At 58.8% G+C, this 21,933-nt stretch overlaps 1 protein-coding gene across 2 annotated transcripts; it reads left to right on the top strand.

The window, feature by feature from the left end:
- Positions 1 to 20,310, top strand: C1QTNF1 (C1q and TNF related 1). 2 transcript variants are annotated; one of them, XM_049635561.1, is made up of 4 exons: positions 1 to 1,055; positions 15,669 to 15,830; positions 18,210 to 18,349; positions 19,145 to 20,310. In XM_049635561.1, exons 2-4 carry the CDS (start codon positions 15,682 to 15,684, stop codon positions 19,693 to 19,695), a joined length of 840 nt encoding a protein of 279 aa, XP_049491518.1. In that variant the 5' UTR covers positions 1 to 1,055; positions 15,669 to 15,681; the 3' UTR covers positions 19,696 to 20,310. The 2 variants fall into 2 exon arrangements, with proteins under 2 accessions (XP_049491518.1, XP_049491517.1); XM_049635560.1 differs by having other exon boundaries at positions 15,666 to 15,830.
- The last annotated feature ends 1,623 nt before the right edge of the window (positions 20,311 to 21,933 follow it).

Raw genomic sequence — 21,933 nt, 5'->3', positions numbered from 1 at the left:
GCAGCTCCAGAGAAGCCTGTAGCAGCCATCGGCGTGTGAGGCGGGGCCCCAGGGGCCTGGTTAGACCTTGTGCGATTGAGTTGGGGAAAAGGCCTGGGTTTCATATCAAGGAACCAGAGGCTGATAGAAATCTAGCGATGCTGATGTCCCTCCTCGTTGTCCCCTGGCCACACGGTCCTCTGGAAAGTCTGCACCCCCAGCCTGGGGTCTTCATGGGGCTCTCTGAGAGTCTGATCAAAGCACAAGTCCGTCCCTGTCTGACAGTGTACATGTGTGCACACGTGCCTGCACACACAGCTTTGCATTGTTTTTTTTAGGGGGAGGGGGGGTCACAGATTCCCCAAAACCTGTCTGTGGTCCCTGGACCCCAGGGGGAGCCTCTGATTGAAAATCTCTCGGGTCTGCCGCCGTTGGGAGGCTTGATTCCACAGCATTGGCTACAAGCGCCCCCTGGGCTGCTTGGAGCCCATCCTCCAGCACCCAGCAAGTCGGGGTTCCCAACGCTCTTTGTCCTCGGCCCCCAGCCACCCCCACACCTGGAGGGACTTCCGGAGGCTGGGAGTGGTCACCCGTACCCGCCGGCCTGGGCCGGCTCCCGAGGGTGGCCAGGGGTAGGGCAGCGCTGGCTTTCCCCTGCCCGCCGGGCACACACACAGTTAATCCTCGGCGGCTGCTGTTTGGATAATACGCACTGGGAGCGTTGGAGGCTCCGCGGCCCCGCTCACATCTGGCTGGGGTTTGCTCTTTACGAGTCTGTCCCGCTCTCTTCAGCTCTTCCTTTACTTTCGAGAAACCGCGCTTCCGCTTCTGGCCAGAGAGACCTTGGAACAGAGGAGGTCAAGGTGCCGGGAAGGCAGGGACCGGCGGGTGGCTGCCCCCGCGCCCCCCCCCCCCCGCCCCGATTCTGCACCTTCTTCCCGGAGGACTTTTTCCTTCCTTCTCGCTCTCTCCGCTGACCAGGCTGTTCTGCCCCCTCCGACCTGGCTGGGAGGAGGCTACGACGCTGCTGGGAGATGCTCTAAGCCTGAGAGGCCGCCCCAGGACGCTGGCCGGAGGTAGGTGGCGGCTCTGGTGGGCGGGATGCCACGGGGGCCGCTCCGCTCCTGTTCCGCGGCTCCGGGTCTCGGTCTCCCCTTGTGACGAGGGAGCAGGGGCTCTGTGGCAGCTGGATGGCGTCGGGGATGACTGTGCCTCCCCTCGTGTTTGTGGGCTGATTATCTTGCTTCACACTTCTCGAGGTGTGAGAGGAAAAGGAGTGGCACCCGAGTCCCCGCTGTCCTGAGGGGGGCCCCGCCCCGACATTGCCTGGGTCACCTGAGAGACAGGTTTGCCCTGCGGTGGCCAGTTTGGACCCCACACAGAACAGGAAACGCTGACTTTGGCCCCGGCATCTGATGGTCTTGGTGCTCCTGGAGGAGAATCAGTCTGAACAGGGGAGAATAATGTCCCTCTCCCTGGGGACGCTCCTGGGCTGCCTGCACCACTGAGAACCATGCCTGGCCTGGGGCCGAGTCACCCAGCTGTCTTTGAGTCTCTGGACCTCAAACACCTCTCTGGGTCGAGCCAGCATGCACCGCCCTGTTCTTCTAGGCGCTCCATGGGGACAGGTGTGGTCCCCACCTGTCCTGGGCACCCCCATCATGTTAGCCTGGCTCCCAGTGTGCCGACTCCTGGGCAGCCCCGTGTCCTCTGGGGGTGCACACGGGCCCTCCGGGTCCCTCCCGGTCCATCGGAGGAAGCGGCCTCCCTCTGCGACTCGTCTGTCCCTTCCATGTCACTTCATTTCCAGGAATGGAGGCAGTTTGGCACACTGGAGATCCTTCTTTCTGAGCTTTGAAAATGAGGAGTGTCCTGGGAAACTGAGTTTTCTCAACCATGAGCGACACCCCAGGTCCCTGGGGGAGGATGTGAGGTCCTCGAAGGCTGCCGGGCCTTTGCTTTTTATAGGGTAGGAAAGCACGCAGCCGGCCCCACATGCAAGGTCACAACTCGATGCATTTGACTGTTGTGTTTGCTGCAAGGGGAAGTCTGCCCAGTGTTCCCAGCAACAGGAGGAGGGAAGAAATTCAGAGGAAGGGGAGATGGGGGGCAGAGGGTTGAGTTCTCCTGTCCTGCCTTCCTCCCCCTCCCTTGACCTGAGAGCTGAGAGGAACTTAGGGTAACCTGTTACAATAGTTGGCAATAAAAATAACGGCGGCCATGGGTCCACGTGTGTGCGTGTGCATGTGTGTGCACGCGTGTGTGTGTGTGTGTGTGTGTGTGTGTGTCCCACACGGCAGGCGCTGAGCAAACGTGGATTCTCGATGACTCCATCAACATCACTCTCACCCCTGAAGAGCCCAGAGAGGCTCGTGACTTGCTCACAGACAGTAGATAGAGGACCCGATGGAGGACCAGCATCTCTGTGCCCAGAGAGGGCATGTAACTTGCTCAAGGATGCACAGCTCTCCAAACTGAGGCTGGGACCTGAGCTTCTCAAGTCTGCAAAAATCCATTTCCCAGCTGTCCACGGAGAAAGCGCCCAGGGGCAGGACGACAGCCAGGTTCTGTTTCCCAGGAATGCTGCCGTCTCCTCTGGTTCTCTCCCTCCCCCTTCTCCCTTCTCCAGCCTCTGGTGTTCCCAGTGAGCAGCAGGTCAAGGAGACAGAGAAACAAGGGTGCAGGGGGGATCTTTGGTGGGGCCCCAGCCGGCCAGAGGAGGCCTCTGCCTGCCCGGGACAGGTGCAGCCAGCCAGCGAGAGGCACCCTCACAGGTGGACAGCGAGAAGCTGACCTGATCCCAGAAAGGTGCACAGACGTCTCCCCTCTTCATTCCCGGGCTGTAAACCTTCCTATCCAGGGCAACCCAGCATAATCTTTCAGAACGTGCTTTCTGTTGTTCTTCCTGGTGCCTTGGGCCCTCCCCACCCCCAGCTATAATTAGCATGACTCATAAACCAAATATTCTGGCACTGAACTTCACCCATCAAAACAAAGATGAAAAGAATTTTGTAGATACAGTCGTGCTGCTGGGTGTCCTCACCGGACAGAAGCTTGCCATCGGGTTTATGTCTTCAGGGGCTAGCCCCTTGTGTGGGACCCTGCTCCTGGCGCTGGGGGTGGCTGAGGGCCCCGGGGCAGGGTGGCGGTGACCGCTCACAGAGGAAAGGAAGAATGGAGAGGTCCTCCTGCACTCACTGCCTAAAGCAGCCCTGTCTGTGGATCCACTGGAGAGGAAAATGGGTGTTTAGAAGCAGCCTCACCTCCCTGCCCCGAGAGGCCAGATATTTAGGTGGAGGTGATACCTCCCCCCACCCCACCCCGGGCACTCCTTCTTGGTGATGTGACAACTCCGTGGGCCTAGGGTTATTAATTTTTTTTCCTGTCTTTACCTGCTGAAATCCGCCTTCTCTTAAAGTCGAGGGAGACTAAGGCAGCTCCCTGGACAGGAACGAGGGTGTCTCCCTGAGCCCCCACACGGTGCAAGGAACCGGCCGCCCCCCTGGAGGGCAGAGTGGAAAAGGACCATCGAAGTGTGCGCAAGGCACTTCTGTCCACTCCCTCAAGGCAGCCCAGCGAGCCTGGGGTTTGGGGTGCTCGGGGCCCTGCTGGGGGGAGTTCTGCTGTGGCAGCCTGGGTCCTCGGACCCTTGTCCTTCAGCCTCGCGGGGAGGGACTCGGGGCTGTGAGCAGGAGACGTGAGCTCCCGGCATCCCCTCTAGTCACTCATTCTTGCCCACGCTTGCTTTCTAGGACTGGGCTCAAAGTGGAATGGGTGTGGGCGGAGGTGCGGAGGCCCCCCTTACTGCCCACCAGGGTGTCTCCGGCCTGCCCTGGAGGCCCCTGCAGTCGACCCCTTGTCCAGCTCTGGATGGGACTGGTGCAGGCCTCCTGCGGGGCGTCCTGCCCTGTCCGGGATGGCTGTCAGGATGGCTGTGGGCCAGGCTGGGCCTCAGTGTCTGACCATCTCCCTGGCTCCTGTAGGAATTTTCCTTGAAACAAGACGGAGCAGAGTTGGAGATTGTGGGCAGGGAGGCAGGATGGGAAGGGAGGACGGGAAAGGAGGCAGACAGGCGGGGGCAGGCAGGGCGGGGGCTGGAGGAGTGCGGGAGTCAAGGTGCCCCAGGCTTGGTCAGAGGCTCCTGCTGGCCGCTGGTAGAGCCATGCATGGGGAGCGCCCTAAACCTTTTGCCTTGAGTTGCACCCCCACCCCAAATGGGGACATCTGGTTACCAGCCGCCCTCTGCCCTGGGGACCAGGGAGGGAAAAGGACCTCTCCTGGGCCAGCTGCCAGCCCTGGTGGATTTGCAGGCGGGTGCAGGCCGGAAGCGGGCTGGGCCCGGCAACTTTGCCCTGCAGGTTTCTGGGGCTGGGCTGTAGAGTTGGGGAATGGGGTGTGTTCAGAGACACTTGGGCCCTTTCCCCTTGGGAGGAGTCTGAAAGCGGATTCCGGAGAGAGACGAGTAGGTCCTGGTGGCTTTCGGGGTGGCCATGGGGCCCTTTAATTCCTCTGGCATTGAGGGCAGCCCCCCTCCCCGCAGAGCCAGGGCTGTGACAGCAAGACCCATGGTTCCTGGGGAAGAACCAATCGTGCGCCTAGGGAGCAAACAGAGCTAGACCCCGGCATCTGGGGAGGTGGGCTGGAGCCTGACGCCCACCTTTCTGTTCCACCCTCTGCTCCTGCACTCTCTTGCTTCCAGGCCTTTCTCTGCAGGAGACTCCACTAGGGCTCCCCGCGAGCCCGATCCCCAGCAGCACCCCAAAGGATGGGCAGACACAGGTCACCCAGGCTGCTCCCACCGCAACGGCAACTGGTCATACCACTGGTTCCTGCTGGCTGCACTTGGCCTCAGGTTCCTCTGCAGTCCAGCCCTCCGGTCGGCCTCTGTCCCTCAGAGAGCACTGGGGGCCCGATGAAACCATTTGCCATCCCTCCACCCCGTGGTCTCCCCTCTCTCTCTCCCTTTCGGAGCTCACCAATGGACTGTTCTCTCCGCCCTGCAAGAGCGATGCTCTAAAAACGCACGTTCAACGGACCACACCTCCCACGCCTCTTACATTTTGAGGTATGGGGCGGGGCGGTTCCTGGGGATCCTGTGCCTAAATCCAAAGGGATTAAACTCAGTGGTGGGTTTTAAGATGCCGGCAGCCTGGTGCCAGCGAGATCTCAGCGCACGGCCTCGGTGGAGACGGTTGCCACACCCCCCGCCCCGCGCCTCGTGCCACGCCTGTCACAGAATAGGCGCTCAAGAACCTGCTGAATGAATGAATGAATGAATGCAAGGGCTCGGCTGGTGCAGAGACCCCTCAGAGCCGATGCCACCGCCCCTGCTGCCGCTCTGACCAAGTGAGCCAAGCGGGTGTGGTGTGGTGTGGCAGGATGGGCCGCCTACCCGGCCTCTTTCCAAAGGCCCCCGGAGGTGAAGTGGAAAAGGCACTGTGCTGTCACACACACCTGAGCACCAGCACCTCCCCGCTGTGGGGCCCGGGGCGGGCACTCCTTCCCTCCGCGCCCACTTGCTCACCATTCAGGCGCATTGGAGGGGTCAGGTTCAATGGCGTCCAGAAAGCACGGTGTCCGGAGCCCGGCACGTAGTAGGTGCTTGCTGAGTTGATGGTAGTAGGGCTTCGTTAGAAGGAATCTCTGATAAATGCTGAGGCTGCTCCCAGCGGGCCCGTTAGCTCTCTGGCCATTGCCCAGAATCCCTAAAGATGGTCTCAAGGGTCTGGCATCGTTGCCTTTGGTTTCATGGCCTCGGGCAGCTTCCTTCGGGAGCAGGTGCCAGCAGAGAGAGGTGTGCCTGGGACGGAACACGAACTGCCTCCTGGGAAACGTGATCTCTCTACCAGGCCTGACTCTAGCCCGAGTCCGATAGCCCTCCCTGGCCCAACCTGTAGCCATGGCAACTCCAGGGGGTCTGCTCCCCAGGAGGGGGCCGGGTAGGCTGTGTCTCCTTGGTGCACGGTTTCCCTGGAATCCAGCCCTCGGCCCGGTACACAGCAGACGCTTAATAAACGCTGGTGCAGGAACTCGAGGCGGGAGCTCCGGGGCAGTTTCTACTCCCCGCGGTCCCCACTTCGATGAGGCACAGATTTGCCACAGCACTGTCCCCAAGCCCCTCCTTCATTCTCCTTCTCGATCGCGTCCCCTCCCCCCCCCCCCCCCCCCCCCCCCCCCCCGAAGACACAAAATGCTCTCTTCGTCCCCAGGGTGGGGCTTATTGATTTGTCATTGTTCTAAGTGGAAAATAACGTGTACTTCGTGTGAAAAGCTATGGCAGGGGAAAGAAATCGGAGAAGCCAAAGTAAGAAAATGGCAAACATCCCTATTTTCATCACCCAGGGATAATTGCTGTGAACAGCCAGGTGGGTGGCCTTCAGATCTCGGCGGCTGAGCACACAGACGGGCACTGATGTGTGTGTGTTTCCAACCCGACCTTCACTCATCATGAACGTCTTTCCACGTCTGCAAACAGTCATCTGTTTACAGAGGTTGCTAATTGGTGCGGCTGGCTGCGCTCGCCCCTCCCCGCTTTATTTATTTATTTACCTGCCTTCACTCAAAGCACGCGTCCCCTGGAGCTTGGAACCTTGGCTAAAGGAAGCTGGGGATGTAGCCCTTTGTGAAGCAGGAGATTTTTCTGAGCGCAGATAAGAGGAGCCTCGGAGGGTAAGGTGGCTGGAGATGGCCACACCAGGATTCAGCCTTGCGATGGCACTCTATGGGGCACCCTGGGTCACTCTCCCCCCCTTCCCTCCTCTCTCCCCAGACAGCCCCACCTTGAGCTAGAGAGAGATTTGAACACCTTGGCTTGAGGCCCTAGCAAGAAGTGTGGGATCCTAGAGTCCGGGTTGCATGTTGGCTCTGCGGAAAGGTTGAGCGTGGAGCTCTGTGTCGCACATCAGACACCAGATACTGGGGACTCGAGGAGGGGAGACACAGCTGCCTTGGAGGGGCTCCTTGTCCGGGGGCGGGGGGTGTAGACCCTACGGGAGGCTGGGGGAGCACCTTCCTGGAGGAGTGCCCCCAGGCGGGGCTCTGAAGAACACACGATGGAGAGGGTGGCGGGGAAGGGACCGACAGAGGAGAGCCTGTGGCTTGTGTTGGGTCTGTGAGCGGCTCCAGATGGGAGCAGGGGGGCGGCAGGTTGGCCAGAGGCGAGGCAGGAGCCAGGTGGTGGCGCCCAGGGTTTACCCGCTTTCCTTACTTCGTGGGAAGCCTTTTCCACCCAGGGCGGGACTCAGATTGGCAATTCTGCAAGGTGCCTCTCTGGTGAGCAGGTTGGAAGACAGAGGGGAGACAGAGGGGAGACAGAGGGGAGACGGGGCAGTGGAGAGCTGGGAAGGAAGCGGTGGCCGGCCAGCGAGGAGGGGACCGGAGGCCCTGGGGAAGCTGGGTGGTGGATGAGAGGTGACAGGTGCATGAGAGGTGGGGTCTGAGTGGCCCCCAGATTTCCGGCCTGGCGCCCCTGTGTGGGCAGCCGCTGTAGCTGCAGGAGAAGCAGGTATGGTGGGGACAGGAGCGGAGTTAATTCAGGGGTTCGCGGGTCTATGGCAGAGCGGAGAGCAGGTGCTCAGAAGACTGATAACCCAGGCTGTCCTGTAGAACTTTCTGCCATCGTGGAGATGTTGTCCCAGGTGTGCCATCTGAGAGGCTGGTCGCATAACATCACCTGCTGTGGATGAGAACCGAATTCTCCATTTCGCTTCATTTTAACAAATTTTACTGGCCCCCTTGGCTAGTGGCTACTGCTCCGGAGGACGTGGGACAAAAGCCCTCAGGCCAGGCCGGAGTGCAGACGAGGATCTCGGGGAGCTGTCACTGTAGAAAGTGACAGCGGGTCTGGAGGGGGAGGGCTGACTGCCCAGGCCACAGCCCCCATAGACACCTGTCTCTGCAGGCGTGACCATGAAGGATGAACGCTGGGAGGCAGGCTGGGCCAGAGCGGGGACAGAAGAGATGGCCAGCCCTGTCCTGACAGCAGATTGCATGCTGAGCTAAATTCTGTTCTTGGCCTAGAAGCCCTTAGGTGTGGGACCACGTTCTCTCTTATGACAAGCTTCCTCGGGAGGCATCTGCGAGATGTTGGGGCGATTGATGTCCAGGCCTCAGAAGAACCAGACGTTAGAGCCGCTTGTAAAGAGGCAGGTGTGGTGGGACAGAGGCCTTGGAACTCCCAGGTTCTCTCCTCCCAGAAGGCGTCCCTGCTGTGGGAACATGGGCCCTGGGCCAGGCCACCTGCAGAGCGGGCTCACGGCGGGGCACGAGCTGTCAGTGGCCCTTCTCTGTCACGCAGCTCTCAAAGCAGGGGCAGGCCTGCAGCCCAAGGCCTCGCAGCTGGGAGGTGATCTAAGGACAGTGCTCTAGTCAAGGAGGTCTTTGTTTGCACCGGGACAGACTCGGAGCTGTGGAGGCTGGGCTGGCCAGGTGCCCCCGGAGGCCCGACGCCGGCAGCCCACGTGGTCTCACTGTTTTCAGGGCCTGGGCACAACACGGTGTCCCCTCTCCATCCGGGTGAGCCTTTCCTTCCCGAGGCCCAGCTGCCCCAGGAGCGATGGAGACGTGTTAGGAATGGGGGGAGGGATTCTTTTTCCTTTTTTAATATAGAGTGTTTATCCATTCATTTAAGTAATCTCTACACCCAACGAGGGGCTCGAACTCATGATCCCGAGATCAAGAGTCACACGCTCTTGAGACCGAGCCAGTCAGGCGGCCAGCAGATGGGGTGGGAGTCGGGGGAGGTGATTCTTGTCTTCTGTTCTTTTCAGTTTTGTCCCAAGCCAGGCCTCTCTGCTGGGCAGGGAAAAGGAAGCCCTTGCTTATTAACTAGAAAAACCCCATCTCTGTCCCTGGCCATGTGTTTGAAGGTCACCAAATAAACCCCCAAACCTTAGAAAATAAATCCTTCTTCTCTAAGCCAGAGAGCAGCTTCTTGGAGAAGGGGAAAGGGTGAGATTCAGCGAGTGGCGTGGATGCCGGGACCCCACCCTTACTGACCCAGGTTCCTTCAGTAAGGGGGTCCTTATCCTGCCCACTGCTGCTTCCTTTTCAGGGCTTGGTGGGGGGGGAAGCGGGAGAGGGCCTGAGACCCACTGGGCTGCCCGATTAGAGAAGGGGAAATTTGATATTAAATGGGCTTCTGGAGTTGGTGAGCAAACGTCATTCATCAACTGGAAGTCAGTCTGCCTCCCTCCTTCCCGTCACCAGAGGAGTTCCGTAAGTGGAAAATCAGTGTGATGCATGGTGTCTGGGGCAGGAAAGCAGATGTCATGTGTGAGAAAACCCTGACGGTCATCAGGGCCAGAGGGATGCCCCAGCATGGCGCTTTCTCCTTCCTGGGCACCCCAGGATCGACATCGAGGAGAGGTCCTGCTGGAGATCTCGGATCTCCTCAGTGGGAGAAAGATGTCCAAGCGGAGAGGGGCAGCCCTGGGGCTCCCTTTCCGGCTGGCAGGATGCCTGGGAGAGGGAGGTGGCAGAAGCAGATAGGGGAGGGATGTTGGAAGCCACGTTGAAGCAAGGAGTGATTGCCCACCACGCCGAATTGCGTTCTTGGCCCAGACGCCATCAGGTGTGGGAGACCGTCCTCCTCTCATGCCAAGCTTCCTCGGGAGCTGCGTGTAAAATTTCGGGGTGATGTCCAGGCCCTCGAAAAGCCAGGCAAAGTTACTTGTCTTGGGGGTATTGAGGTCTGGGATGCAGCCAGAGCTCCTGGAAGGCATCACAGAGAGGCAAATGGTAGAACGGAGAAGAGACCTTCAGGAGACATTCAAGGCGGTCGGTGACTGATTCGATGCGGCGGGTGCATGAGAGGAAGGAGCCCAAATGACTCCCAGATTTCCGGCCGGCTGCTTGTTCTTAGTCCCGCTTCCTCCCCCCGCTGGTTGCGTTTTGTCCGACAGCGCTTTCTGCCACGATCGGAATGCTCTGTTCTGTGCTGTGGCCAGCGTGGTAACTACCAAAGCCGTGTTGCTGCAGAGGGCGTGGAACGTGGCTAGTGTGCGAGAGGAACTGAAGTTTTGAATCTTAGTCAGTTAGTTTAAAATGAAATAGCCAGCCGTGGCCAGCGGCAGTCACAGCGGACCGCATAGGCCCGGGATGTTACCCGCTCACCATTTTGATTCGACAATTTCTGTCCCGTCCCGAGCTATACGGTACACGTCCGTCCGTCCGTCTCCTTCGCTGGACCGTAATCTTCTCGAGGTCAGGGAGGAAACCTCCCTGGTGGTGGAGTCAGTTTCTCCTGAGTTCCGACGCAAGGCTGGGCAAATCGTGGGCACTCAGTAAGCCAGGCCCGTGTGACGCCTTCTGCCAAGAGGAAATCTTGAGCTGCACAGGCCGTGGGACTTGTCTTCTAAGCTTCCTCTAATCCAGGGAGATCCTAGGCTCCTTGCCTCCCCGAACAGCTGGTCACCCGATGAGCGTTTCGGAAGAGGGAAAACTTCATAAATGCTTTTGTCAAATGGCACTGGGCTGGGTGTGGCATCGAGGCAAAAATGCAAACATGTGGTGCCCAAACTCTGCGAGTTTCCCATCAGAGCACAGGCAGGCGGGACACTGTGGGGGTGGGTGGGGCCCGTCTTGAACAGATACCAGGAAACTTGAACGTGGGTATGAATTCCATCTGCTTGAAAGATTTACCCGGTGTCCACAAAAGGTCTGAGAAGGGGGTGAAAATTACTATTATTGTTTTAAAGAGGGAGGCAGAGAGAGCAAAAGAGCGAGAGAGAGAGAGAGAGAGCTGAGTTGGGGAGAGGGGCAGAGAGAGAGAGTCTCAAGCAGGTTCCAAGCTCAGCATGGAGTCCGACACGGGGCTCGATCCCACGACCCTGGGATCATGACCTGAGCTGAAATCAAGAGTCAGACGCTCCACTCATTGAACCACCCGGGCGCCCCAAACGGATGAAAATCATGAACGAGGACGTGTTCTCAGGCTTCCTCCATCGGCCCATTTCCCCCTTCCGCACCCCCACTCCTACCTGGGGGGGGGGTTCTTCCTTTGGGGGAGGGTAAGCAGGAGGCAGATGGCAGGGCCGAGGGGAGAGCAGCTGGAGACCCCCAGCAGGAGAGTCTGGGGCAGAAACGGGAGAAAAATGGAGTTCACCGAGCTGACGTGGGATTTGGCAGATGAATTTCTTCACAGGGTTTCAGAAGGGCAAGTCGGGAACTTGAGTCACGTTGGAGCTGGCCTCAGAGGCCTTGACCACAAGGCAGCCTGGAGACCGGGCCGTGTGGGCCGGTGAGGGTTGTCCACGGCTGGCGGAGAATTCCCGCCTCCCGGACCTGCCTTTGCTGTGTGTGTGTATATTCTTCTGAGTCACCCTACTGGGGGCAGAGCCTCACCCTTTGTAGGTGACTTCATTTCACTGGAAATTGCTAAAAGTGATTTGGAGGCAAGTTTGGTTTGGATGTTGGGCAATACTGTTTTTGCCCAAAAGTTACGAAAATGATGGTGTCGTGATGCTGACTTTTCTGTGGCCTTTGGTAAAATGGTTCCGCAGACATTTTTTATTCCATCTTAATGTTCATTTATTTTTGAGAGAGAAAGAGAGACAGAGCACGAGCGGGGGAGGGGCAGAGACAGAGAGGGAGACACGGAATCCGAAGCGGGCTCCAGGCTCCGAGCTGTCCGCACAGAGCCCGACGCGGGGCTCGAACCCACGAACCCTGAGATCGTGACCCGAGCTGAGGTCAGACGCTTAACCGCCTGAGCCACCCAGGCGCCTGGGTTCTGAAGATATTTTTGAAGGAGGAAAAAGATTTCACTCACGGTTTGCTTTGGCCCCAAAGAGGAGGTTCTTGAGGAGAATCACCAGCCTCTGCTGCCCTCACGACGTCAGCCTGGCGCCTGGGACTCTTTGCTGGCTCTGTCCCCATTGATATCATCCCCCTTAGGTCGGCTGCGTCCTCGTCCCCACCTCTTCCGATCAAAGTCCAGAAAATTCCTTTTCCAGACTGGTAAGAGACAAACCAACACGCCAAACGGGGCTCCCACTGGGGGCAGAGCCCTGATCCTCAGCTGGGGGGGGGGGGGGGGGAGTTTTGCCTCCCAGGGGACACGCAGCAGAGTCCGGAGACATCTTTGGCTGTCAGTCACCGCTGGGAGTGGGGCGTGTTAATAGAATCTAGTATGTGGAGTCCAGGGATACTGATAAATATCCTGCAAACGCACAGGACAACTCCCACAACAAAGAGTGAGTCAGCCCCAAATGTCAGTAGTGGGACAAAAGAATCCAAGGTAGCTTTTTATGTGTGTTTGTTGTTATTTCCTGACTTTCCCCAAATGAATATATATTACTTTGGATTCAGGAAGAAAAAGGTTTAAAGAAAGGAAAACCTCTTTTCCTTTTAAGTGATGCAAGCTTGGCATTTACAGAAAAAAAAAAAAAAAGTAATTATTGAGGGGCCGAGGAAAAACAGAGGAAATACAGAAGAAGGGAAATAAACAACTTTAGAAAACTCCATTTCACAAACATTTGTTGAGTAGCAATCAAGTTCAGGGTGCTGCAGGATGCTTGGCCGGTCCAAGAGGAACACGACTAGGAGGTCACGGGCTGCTGTGCAGAATCCTACGGGCCAAGCAAAACTCTGCAGAATAAGACAACAGGAAAAACAAAGTTTAAAAAGGGGAGGGAGAGGTTTTGGCAGCTGAGGGTCTGGGAAGGCGTCAGGAGGAAGGGGAAGCACTTGGCTTTGGTCTGGAGGACCAGGTAGGATAATGATGTGATCTGAGGACAGCCTGTTGAGTCAAAACCAGTGCCCCCCCACCAGCGCCCGCTTAAAGATTGGGCGGTCTGAGGCTAATAACTTCTCTACGTCTCTGTTTGCTCATCTGTAAGGTTGGTGTAATAACGAATGAGTATTGTCTTCTTAAAGGATTCACTGGAGGTCCCTCTGAGGCCTATGTCGGGGTAAGAATTGCTAATGAGGACGTGTTCTCAGACCTAACCCTAACTTACCGGGCTAGAAGGATGCACTGAAATGAGGCCTGGGGTGGATGCTCAGGGCTGCGCCTGGTGCACTGGTGGCCCAACAAGGCTGGTTTTTAGTAGAAGGACGAGAAGGGGAACTCTTGGCCAGGGGAGAAGGATACGTACAGATGGACAGATGCCAGGAGTTTGGGGAGCATGGCTGAAGCTGGGATTCAAAGTATGGTCCGAGGACTAGGAGCACTGGCAGCATCTGGGCTTTTTGAAAGTGCAGACCCTCAAGGCCCTATCCCAGATCTTCTGAATCAGAACCTGCATTTAAACCAGGTTTCCCAGGTGGTATGTGTGTATGTTAGTGTTTGCAAAGCAGGGAGCTTGGGCATACGATGAGGGGTGCTGTACAAGGTAGCTGAAGAGTGGGGTGTCATGTATGACCTGTCAGGCATAAATGGTGGATGGATGGATGGATGGATGGATAGATAGATAGATGGATGGATGGATGGATGGAAGGATGGATGGAAGGATGGATAGATGGATAGATGGATGGATGGATGGATGGATAGATGAGTGGATGGATGGATGGATGGAAGGATGGATGGATGGAAGGAAGGATGGATGGATAGAAGGATGGATAGATGGATAGATGGATGGATGGATGGATCGATGGGTGAATAGATAGATGGATAGATAATTTTAATATGTATTTTATAAATTCACATAAACACATACAGTAGAGATTCTGAGTGGGGGGCTTGTCCAAGCAGTCTCTTGGTCATTGGGAAGCTCTACTGGGTCCTGGAGCTTGGGAGGGATAGCTGGTTGGTAGAGAACTTAGAGGTAGGGAGGCCCAGCTAATCCACTGCGGTGTATGAGGTGGGGAGTGCTGCAGCCAACTGAAGACTTGGCGGAGGTGTGGGTGACAAGGAAGGAGGGGGTTTCTGGGGACGCAGCCCCCCTAGCGCAGAGGCTCATTACATCTCCAAGGATCCATCTGGAGAACCTCTGGCCTCTGCCTTTTATCCCAGGGCTCTGGTTCCTGGCCGTCTGCCTCCCCCATGTTGTCTTTATTTGGCACGGGGGCTCCAGCAGGGAGGGCTAACGGAGCACCCTCTCCGCAGAGCTATAACAGCGAGCCCACCAACACACAGAATAAAGAACAAAGCCCCCAAGTCGACCTACCAGCTACAAGGCCTCTGAGCAACGGGGTGTTTGAGGGAAGTCCACGGCCTCCCATGATCAGCGAAAGGAACGTTCATCTGGGTGGATAATTACTGACAAAAACCGAAATCTGTCTCAGTACTTAATTCTCCTTAAACATAAAGGAGGAACTGAAGGAAAATCAGACCTGGGACCTTCTGAGATTTGCCTGCCAGTAACAACCTGGATCCCACTCCTAACTTGGCTTCAAGGGGAGGGTGGTTCTCATCGTCACTGGGCCTCTGTCTCTCACTGGGCAGCTGAAAGTGTTGGGCAGGGTGTCCTGGCAGGCCCTTCGAGGTGTTGAATTGTATGTTTTGGTGAACAAAGTTTGGCTGGGATTGGCCAGTTACTCACTCCTGCAGTGGGGAGGTTTCCCAACCCACCAGCAGCAGTCAAGGCCATCTAGCTGTCTATCCATCCATCCAGAAGCTCCCCCAAGTTAGCTGGGGGAGATGGCTCTAATGGTGGAAGTGGATAGGATGGGTTTTTTTTGCCTATTTTAAGCCCAAGCACTGCCCCCTAATGGGCTCACTGGGGACCCCCAGTGGATGTGTCTTTCTAGAAGGACTGTTTTCAATACTGGGTGAGGACCTGTCCAGAGCGTTCACCTGAGAACACCATGAGAGACATGTGACAGAGCTGGCTCTGATGAGTGACCGAGGCGTCAAGGGCTGGACCCCACGCCCTCCCTAAGTGAGATGCGTAACCTCCCTCCGTCCCCATCCACGCCTACGGCACAGGGCAGTGACCACACGCATTCATCCGGGAGTGTGCTTGTTGTTCTAACAGGGCTGATAAATGGTCACCCAGAGAGCCCACTGGCTGAGGCTCCGGGGGCAGAGGACGTGCGCACGTGACGGTGTGTGAGTGCATGTGAGTGTGCGCATGTGTGTGCGTGCACACGTGTGTGCCGGTGGGAGAGTACGCGGGTGTGCACGTTAATTGTGTGAGCATGCCCGCGGGTACAAGTGTGTTGAAAGTGTGCGTATATACAGGTACTGAGTGTGCTGAATGCGTGTGGGAGTGTGTGAGAGTGTGTGACTGTGTCAAGTGTGTGAGAATATGTACCCGGGGCGCGTGGGTATGCACGGAGGTGTGTGCGTGTGTGAGCGCGAGTAAACGTGTTAGGACTGTGCAAAAGTGTGTGAGCACAAGAGCGTGTGCACGTATGTACAAGAGTGTGTCACGTGTAAGAGTGTGAGCTTTCGTGTGCACCTGCCGCGTGGGAGTACCGAGTGTACGTGTGCACGCTGGCACGTGTGAGAGTACGCGAGTGCACGGGTCCACGTAAGTGTGAGAGTACCGAGGATACGTGCGCACGTGTGTAAGCACGAGGGCACTAAGTGCACGGGTGCACACGTGTCTCGTGCAAGAGGACGCGAGGGAGCGTGCATGAGTGTGCACGGAGCGTGTGAGTGCGGCGGCCCGTGTGCGGTCGCCCTCCCGGAAGGGGCCGTGGCCGAAGCCCCTCCCGGCTTCGCGGGTCTGGCGACACCTCCGGTTGCCTCTCCGCGGGCCCCCTCCCAGCCCGTGTCCTTGCCCGTGTGTCTTTCCCAGCAGGGCGCGCGGGAACATGGGCTCCCGGGGACTGAGACTCGGGCTGGCGAGCTGCCTGCTGCTGGTCTTCGCCTGTGGCCCGGTGCTGGGCCGTGCGCCGCGCGGCCCACAGGAGCTGCAGGAGCAGGAGGGGACCGAGGAGCCGCCGCTGGACCACGCGGAGAGGTGAGACACCGGGGCGGTGTGCACGCGGGCGCTCGGGCTTGGCGGGTTGAGCCTGGGGTCCGGAGCACCGCAGGGGGGTCGTTCGGGGCCGGACGCGAGGGAGCAACAGCCAAGGCCAAGGGACGGTCCTCGCGGGGGCCGATCCTTGAGGACAGACCAGCCATCTCCCCTTTCAGCGAGCCTTACCTGAAACCGAGGACTGTACCCCTCCCCGTTCTAACCCCAAAGGGATTGGGTCTGTTCGGTTTTGCAGCCACATCCTTAAATAAAGAGTTCACCGAAGGGGCGCCTGGGTGGCTCAGCGCGTTAAGCGTCTGACCCTTGACTTCAGCTCAGGTCGTGATCTCACAGTTCGTGGGTTCAAGCCCCACATCGGGCTCTGCGCTGACAGCGCGGAGCCTGTTTGAGATTCTGTCTCCCCCTCTCTCTGCCCCTTCCCTGCATGCTCGATCTCTCAAAAATAAATAAACATTAAAAAAAAAAAAAGAGTACACCAAGCCCCCCACCCCAGCCCTTGGGTTGTCTTTCCATTCTGGTCTTGTCCTTTGAGAGTATCTTCCAGGGTTCTGAGAAGCGCCGTTGGGAATATTTTGTAGGGACACACCGGTCACCCGGAGACCGGTGCCTAGGGTGTTACTCATGAAACTGTCATTCCTTGCATGTGAGGTTCCAGCCCGATGCTTTGAGTTTCTGCATTAGTCTCAGCTTCGGGCCGACCTGATGCCTCAGACTTTAGGTGTGCTTTACAGGACGATGGAATTGCATGCGATGCGGCACACGGTGACATCTGTCACCTCCTGCTCCTTTTCCTCGTCCTCCACTTCCCCCTCCTCCCCCTCCTCCTCCTCCTCTCTCTTTTCGCTCAACGAACATTGACCATCTAATATTGGTCTGGCCATCCGCTAGGGACGGGGGGACCTGCACAGATGACAGTCCCTGGCCTCCGGGAACCCTGAGGCTATGGGGGAGCAGAGTGGTGAACAGTGAGGTAGGACAGGTATGCCCGCAATGCTGGGGGTGGCGGTGGGAGGGGGGACCGAGCAGAGGAGTGACCTCATCTTGAAGGACACCTGGGGGGCATCCGGGTGCGGAAGGAGGGTGTGTGGGAATTTGTGGCCATGCCGGGTGGCTTTGGGGTAGCAGAGGGTAGGAATGGGAAGGGAACTCCTGAAGTTAATCCTACAGGGAGTCATGGACGATTATCACGGAGAAGGTGGGGATGTCTGGGGATGTCATGGAGAGGTTTCAGGGTCCTGGGTTTCCAGAAAGAAGGCTGGAGAAGGCAGAGAAGATGGATGGGAGGTGTGGGGGGAGGCAGATTCCAGGAGGGCGGTCAGAGTGGTGACGGTCCCCCAGAGATGGGGAGGCCTGAGGACCCAGCTTCTGCAGGTGCCTTGGTGGGGGGTGCTGACTGCTCAGGACCCCGTGGTCCTCAGAATGTGGTGGCGAGGCCAGAGACATCTCCCAAATGAGCCTGAAGCTCCATTCTGGGTGGCCGATGACGGTAACGTGAGGAAGGCTTAGAGGGAGAAGGTTCCGGGGGCGCAGTGACGGGCCGACACTTTGGGACACGTCACCTCTGTGGGGTTTGCGGGCTCTAGATGGAGACTGCCGGCAAGAGGCGGGGGTCCACCTGGGAGTCCCCACCTGGCACTTGTGGGGCCTGAATTTAGGGTGTGCGGATCCGTTTCCTGGATTATCTGGGGTTTAAAAGCAGGAGCGGAGGCAGAGAAGGAACCGGCCTTTTGAGATGGAGTGACTACCTCTGAGATTTGTATCTTCGGCTCCAGAGCCTGGGAGCAAACAGAGAAGCCAGAAAGAGCACCGCGCAGCGCAGGGCGAGGCCGCGAGGTGGCAGCACGGAGCTGTCCCCGGCCACCCCCGCCCCGGCCGCCCCTGTAGCGTGGGTAGCAAATGTTAGAGTGGAGTCTCCAGCTCAAAGCTCAAAGGAACGGTAAAGATCTGGCCGAGCCCTTTCATTTACAAATGAGTCAGCTTCATGTAGTATCTTCTAGAACCACAGTTGATGGAGGGGGTTCACAGCACCGTCACACATCCTCTGAAACCCCTCCCGGAGGGGCAGAGCTCTCCAAGCAGCCCGGGCTCGGCTCCCAAGGCCGGCAAATTACTGCTGTGTTTGTTATCGCTGTTGGTGAGGATTGCTGTGACCAGAAGGCGGGGGGGTGGGGCTCTTCCAGAAATTTCATTCAGGGGTCCCAGACTTCGCCAAGAGCCAACGCTGCCTGTGTCGAGGGAAAGCGAGTGCACGCCCTGGCACGCCCAGGAGAGAGGGGAGGCAAGCAGGTTAGACCAGACCCTCTGGCAGCAGGAGAGAGAAGAGAGCCCTTGGCTTCCCCGGTAACGTCTTTATTCCCTTAGGGATGAAAAGAACCATGAAAAATACAGCCCCAGGCAGGGGGAGGACGAGCCCGCTTCCCGATGCTTCCGCTGCTGTGACCCCGGCACGCCCTTGTACCAGGCCATCCCGGTGCCGCAGATCAACATCACCATCCTGAAAGGTCAGGCTGCTGCCAAGCCACCGAGGGGACCTTCTCCCGGGTGGGGGTGGGGAGTGCGCTGTTCTGCGGGGGGCGGGGGGGGGGGGGAGAGGATGTAGTCTTTTTTTTTTTTTAATTGAGTTTATTTATTTTGAGAGACAGAGCAGAGGAGGGGCAGAGAGAGAATCCCAGGCAGGCTCCGTGCTGTCAGCGTGGAGCCCGATGCGGGGCTTGAACTCACATGAACCTGTGAGATCATGACCTAAGCCACCCAGGCACCCCAGGAAGATGGTGGTCTTTAGGGTGGATGAGGCGGGCCGCCCCTCAGGGCACAGAGCAGAGGCAGGCTGACCTCTAGAGGTGGAGGAGGAGGAAATTCCATCTGAGGCTCTGTCCCCTTTCCAAGAGGGCAGATTGGAAAGAAGCGGCCCGCAGGACCGGGGTCTCGCCGCCCCCCTGCCCCCGGCTGCATCCGAGCCTCTGCGTCCTCTGTTCTGGGGCTCGGCACCCCACCCCCCGCCCCCAGCCCGCTTTCTGAAATGCCAGCGGCCGCCGCGGTCCGGATAACCTCGCGCAGCCCTGCAAAAGTCTGACCGGGAAGCTCCCGGGCGAGCCCGACATCTGCAGTTCATTTGCTCCGAGTCGGCCGTGGGCCCGGCCGCAGCGCCTGCCGCTTTTGGACAAACCCACATGTTCCCTTTGCTTTGCCAGCACTTTCCGGAGGGGGAAAACATGAAGGCTTCTGGATGAAAATAGAACAACCGTGGCGGCTGGGCCAGCTTTGCTCGACGCCGCGTGCTCTCTCGTCCCTTTTAGGTGAGAAGGGTGACCGAGGAGACCGAGGCTTGCAGGGGAAATACGGCAGAACGGGCTCCGCGGGCGCCAGGGGCCACACGGGCCCCAAAGGGCAGAAAGGGTCCATGGGGGCCCCCGGGGACCGCTGCAAGAACCACTACGCCGCCTTCTCGGTGGGCCGGAAGAAGCCCCTCCACAGCAACGACTACTACCAGACGGTGATCTTCGACACGGAGTTCGTGAATCTCTACGGCCACTTCAACATGTTCACCGGCAAGTTCTACTGCTACGTGCCGGGCATCTACTTCTTCAGCCTCAACGTGCACACCTGGAACCAGAAGGAGACGTACCTGCACATCATGAAGAACGGGGAGGAGGTGGTGATCCTGTTCGCCCAGGTGAGCGACCGCAGCATCATGCAGAGTCAGAGCCTGATGCTGGAGCTGCGGGACCAGGACGAGGTGTGGGTGCGTCTCTTCAAGGGCGAGCGGGAGAACGCCATATTCAGCGACGAGTTTGACACGTACATCACCTTCAGCGGCTACCTGGTCAAGCACGCCCTGGAGCCCTAGCCCCGCCGACCCCGCGTGTCCCCCCCCCCCCGCCCCGGGGAGGGGTGGGGGGCACGGGTCTCCTGCAGCCCCTCCCCCAGGCCTGGCTTCCCCACCTCACTGCCCAGCTTCGGCCCTCCACACCACGCCCCTCGCTGAAGGGGAAGCGGAATCGGCTTCCAGGCCTTGGGGGCTCCCGGGTGGGCTCACCGGGTGGGCACCTGCGAGGGGGGGGGCGGCTCCCCTCCATGCACGTATCCCCAGGCGACCCAGCAGGCGCCCGCGGCCACGGGGCAGGGTGTCCCAGAGTCATCCCGCTCCCTCCCGTGGCTGGAAGTAATTAAGGAAATTGTAACGTTTGTGAAAGAAGCAAGAGGGAGGCGTTGTGATTCTTGCCTTCCCACCGGCCGCACCGGTTCCCTGGGGAGGCCGTTCGAGCTTGAGCTTGTGTGAGCCTCCTGCTAGAGGACACCCGACGTGGACGCTGTGGGCCACGGGGGAGGGGGGCGGAGGGCGTGGGACCCTCCTCGGCCATTCATGAGCCTTCTTTGGCAACCGCTGGACTGACATCCACGTCCTGGGGTCGGCACGGCCTTGCCCCGAGGGTTCGGCTGGACTGTGTGAGCCACAACAGCGAGGGGGTGGGTGGTGGCTGGGGTGGGGGTAGCGAATGTCAGCTCTCAGCAGGGCAGCCAAGCCCTGGGCCTCGGCCTCTGGGCTGAGACGAACAGCCTGCCTGTTGGAACCCGCAGACTCCTGACAACAACCGGGGACCTCGGGAGTCCCTGGGTCTGCTCAGCACAACCATCCATCTGGCGTGGTTCTGCCCCCACGGCCCCCGACTGCCTCGGAGCCCTGGGCAGGGCCTTCACGCCCGCCACCCTGGCGCTGGCTTTCCGCTCCTCCTCGCAGACGGGTCAGCCATGGAAGGCACTGGAGCCATACTTTTGTAACAGCTGTCGTGGTTATATAATATTTGCTATACAAGCTCCCTGCACACCATCTCCAGTCCTGTTTCCCTGAGGGCTCAGTGCTCTCCCCCAGGCCTCTTTGACCAGTAGCCTAGGACACCGCGGGAGGGCCTTCCTCTGGGCCCCGGAGCAGGGAAGAGCCGGAAAGAGCCGGAAGGGGCTGGAAGGCTCTGCCTGCCTCGGAGCCCCCGCGGGGCACCGTCCCTCTGACCAGGAGAGAAGCATGTCTCAAGCACTGCAGTCAGAACCCTCTCTGGGAGGTAGGGTGTAGAAACACCCGAAGCGGCTGCTGCCTAGATTTGGTGCTCTGGCCCGTGGCTGACTTTGGCCCGGTGGCCCTTCCCTGCCTCTCTCCGTTAACGCCCAGGGCCAAGGTCCCTCTCCTACCTGCTTGGGCCCCTAAGCCCCTACGGGAACCTTCCTTCCCTCAGGGAAGGGTCGGTCCTTCCCTGGTGACCCTTGGCCTTGACCCATCCCTCTGCCCTCCCGGGGGCCGGGCCACCGGGTCTGGGCCCCGTGCCTCCTTCCCTCTGAAGGACTTCTGCTGGTCAGACTTTCAAAACGGTGTTTCTACGGGCGTGCTGGTGAGTGGAGCGTCCGCCTGCTGCTTTGTGCTGTCCCGGTGCTCTTTCGGAAAACATTAAACTTGGAACCATGCGTTTGAGCATCATGGCCTCTCCAGTTTGGTCCTTGAACCACACCCTGCCCCTTTCTCTCCCCCTCCCCGCACCCCACCGGCCGCCCGCGGGAAGCCTGGGGGCCTGCGGCGGCTGGGCACCGGGAACGTAGGTACCGGCGGACACAGGCCGGGCCCCGAACTGCCTTGTTCCTCCGGGCGTGTTTCCCAGGCTCAGCGGGGCGTGGCCCGTTGGGCACCCTGTGCCCGAGGAGTCTGTGAGGGGCGGGCGGGAGGCAGGCCTCGGGCAACTGTGCTGCTGTCCCCGGGTTGCCGTGACAACCCGCCACAAGCCCGATGGCTTACAACAACACACATTTCTGTCGCCCCGCTCCGCTCGAGAGTCCGAAGGTTCTACATGAAGGTGTTGACACGGGGTCGCTTTTCCTCCCAAGCCCGTAGGGGAGGACCCTTCAGCTTCTGGTGGTCCCCGGCATTCCGTGGTGTGTGGCTGTGTCACCCCGGTCTCTGCCCGTCTCTGTCTTCTTTCTTGGGCCTCTCAGACCTCCCTCTCCTTTCCCTCATTAAGATACCAGTCACTGGATTTAGGGCCCACCCTACACCCAGGATGATCTCCTCTCAAGATCCTTAACTTAATGACCTCTTCACATT

Source organism: Panthera uncia, chromosome E1 (genome assembly GCF_023721935.1).
Source record: "Panthera uncia isolate 11264 chromosome E1, Puncia_PCG_1.0, whole genome shotgun sequence".
NCBI lineage: Eukaryota > Metazoa > Chordata > Mammalia > Carnivora > Felidae > Panthera > Panthera uncia.
The sequence above is the reverse complement of the archived record's forward strand: the minus strand, read 5'-3'. Positions and strand labels throughout refer to the sequence as shown.

Bases quoted from the DNA above. Each gene is read 5' to 3' on its own strand.
- C1QTNF1 (XM_049635561.1), top strand. From the start codon at position 15,682: ATGGGCTCCCGGGGACTGAGACTCGGGCTGGCGAGCTGCCTGCTGCTG. The intron at 15,831-18,209 runs GTGAGACACCGG...TTATTCCCTTAG, and splicing joins CCGCTGGACCACGCGGAGAG to GGATGAAAAGAACCATGAAA. The intron at 18,350-19,144 runs GTCAGGCTGCTG...CGTCCCTTTTAG, and splicing joins CAACATCACCATCCTGAAAG to GTGAGAAGGGTGACCGAGGA.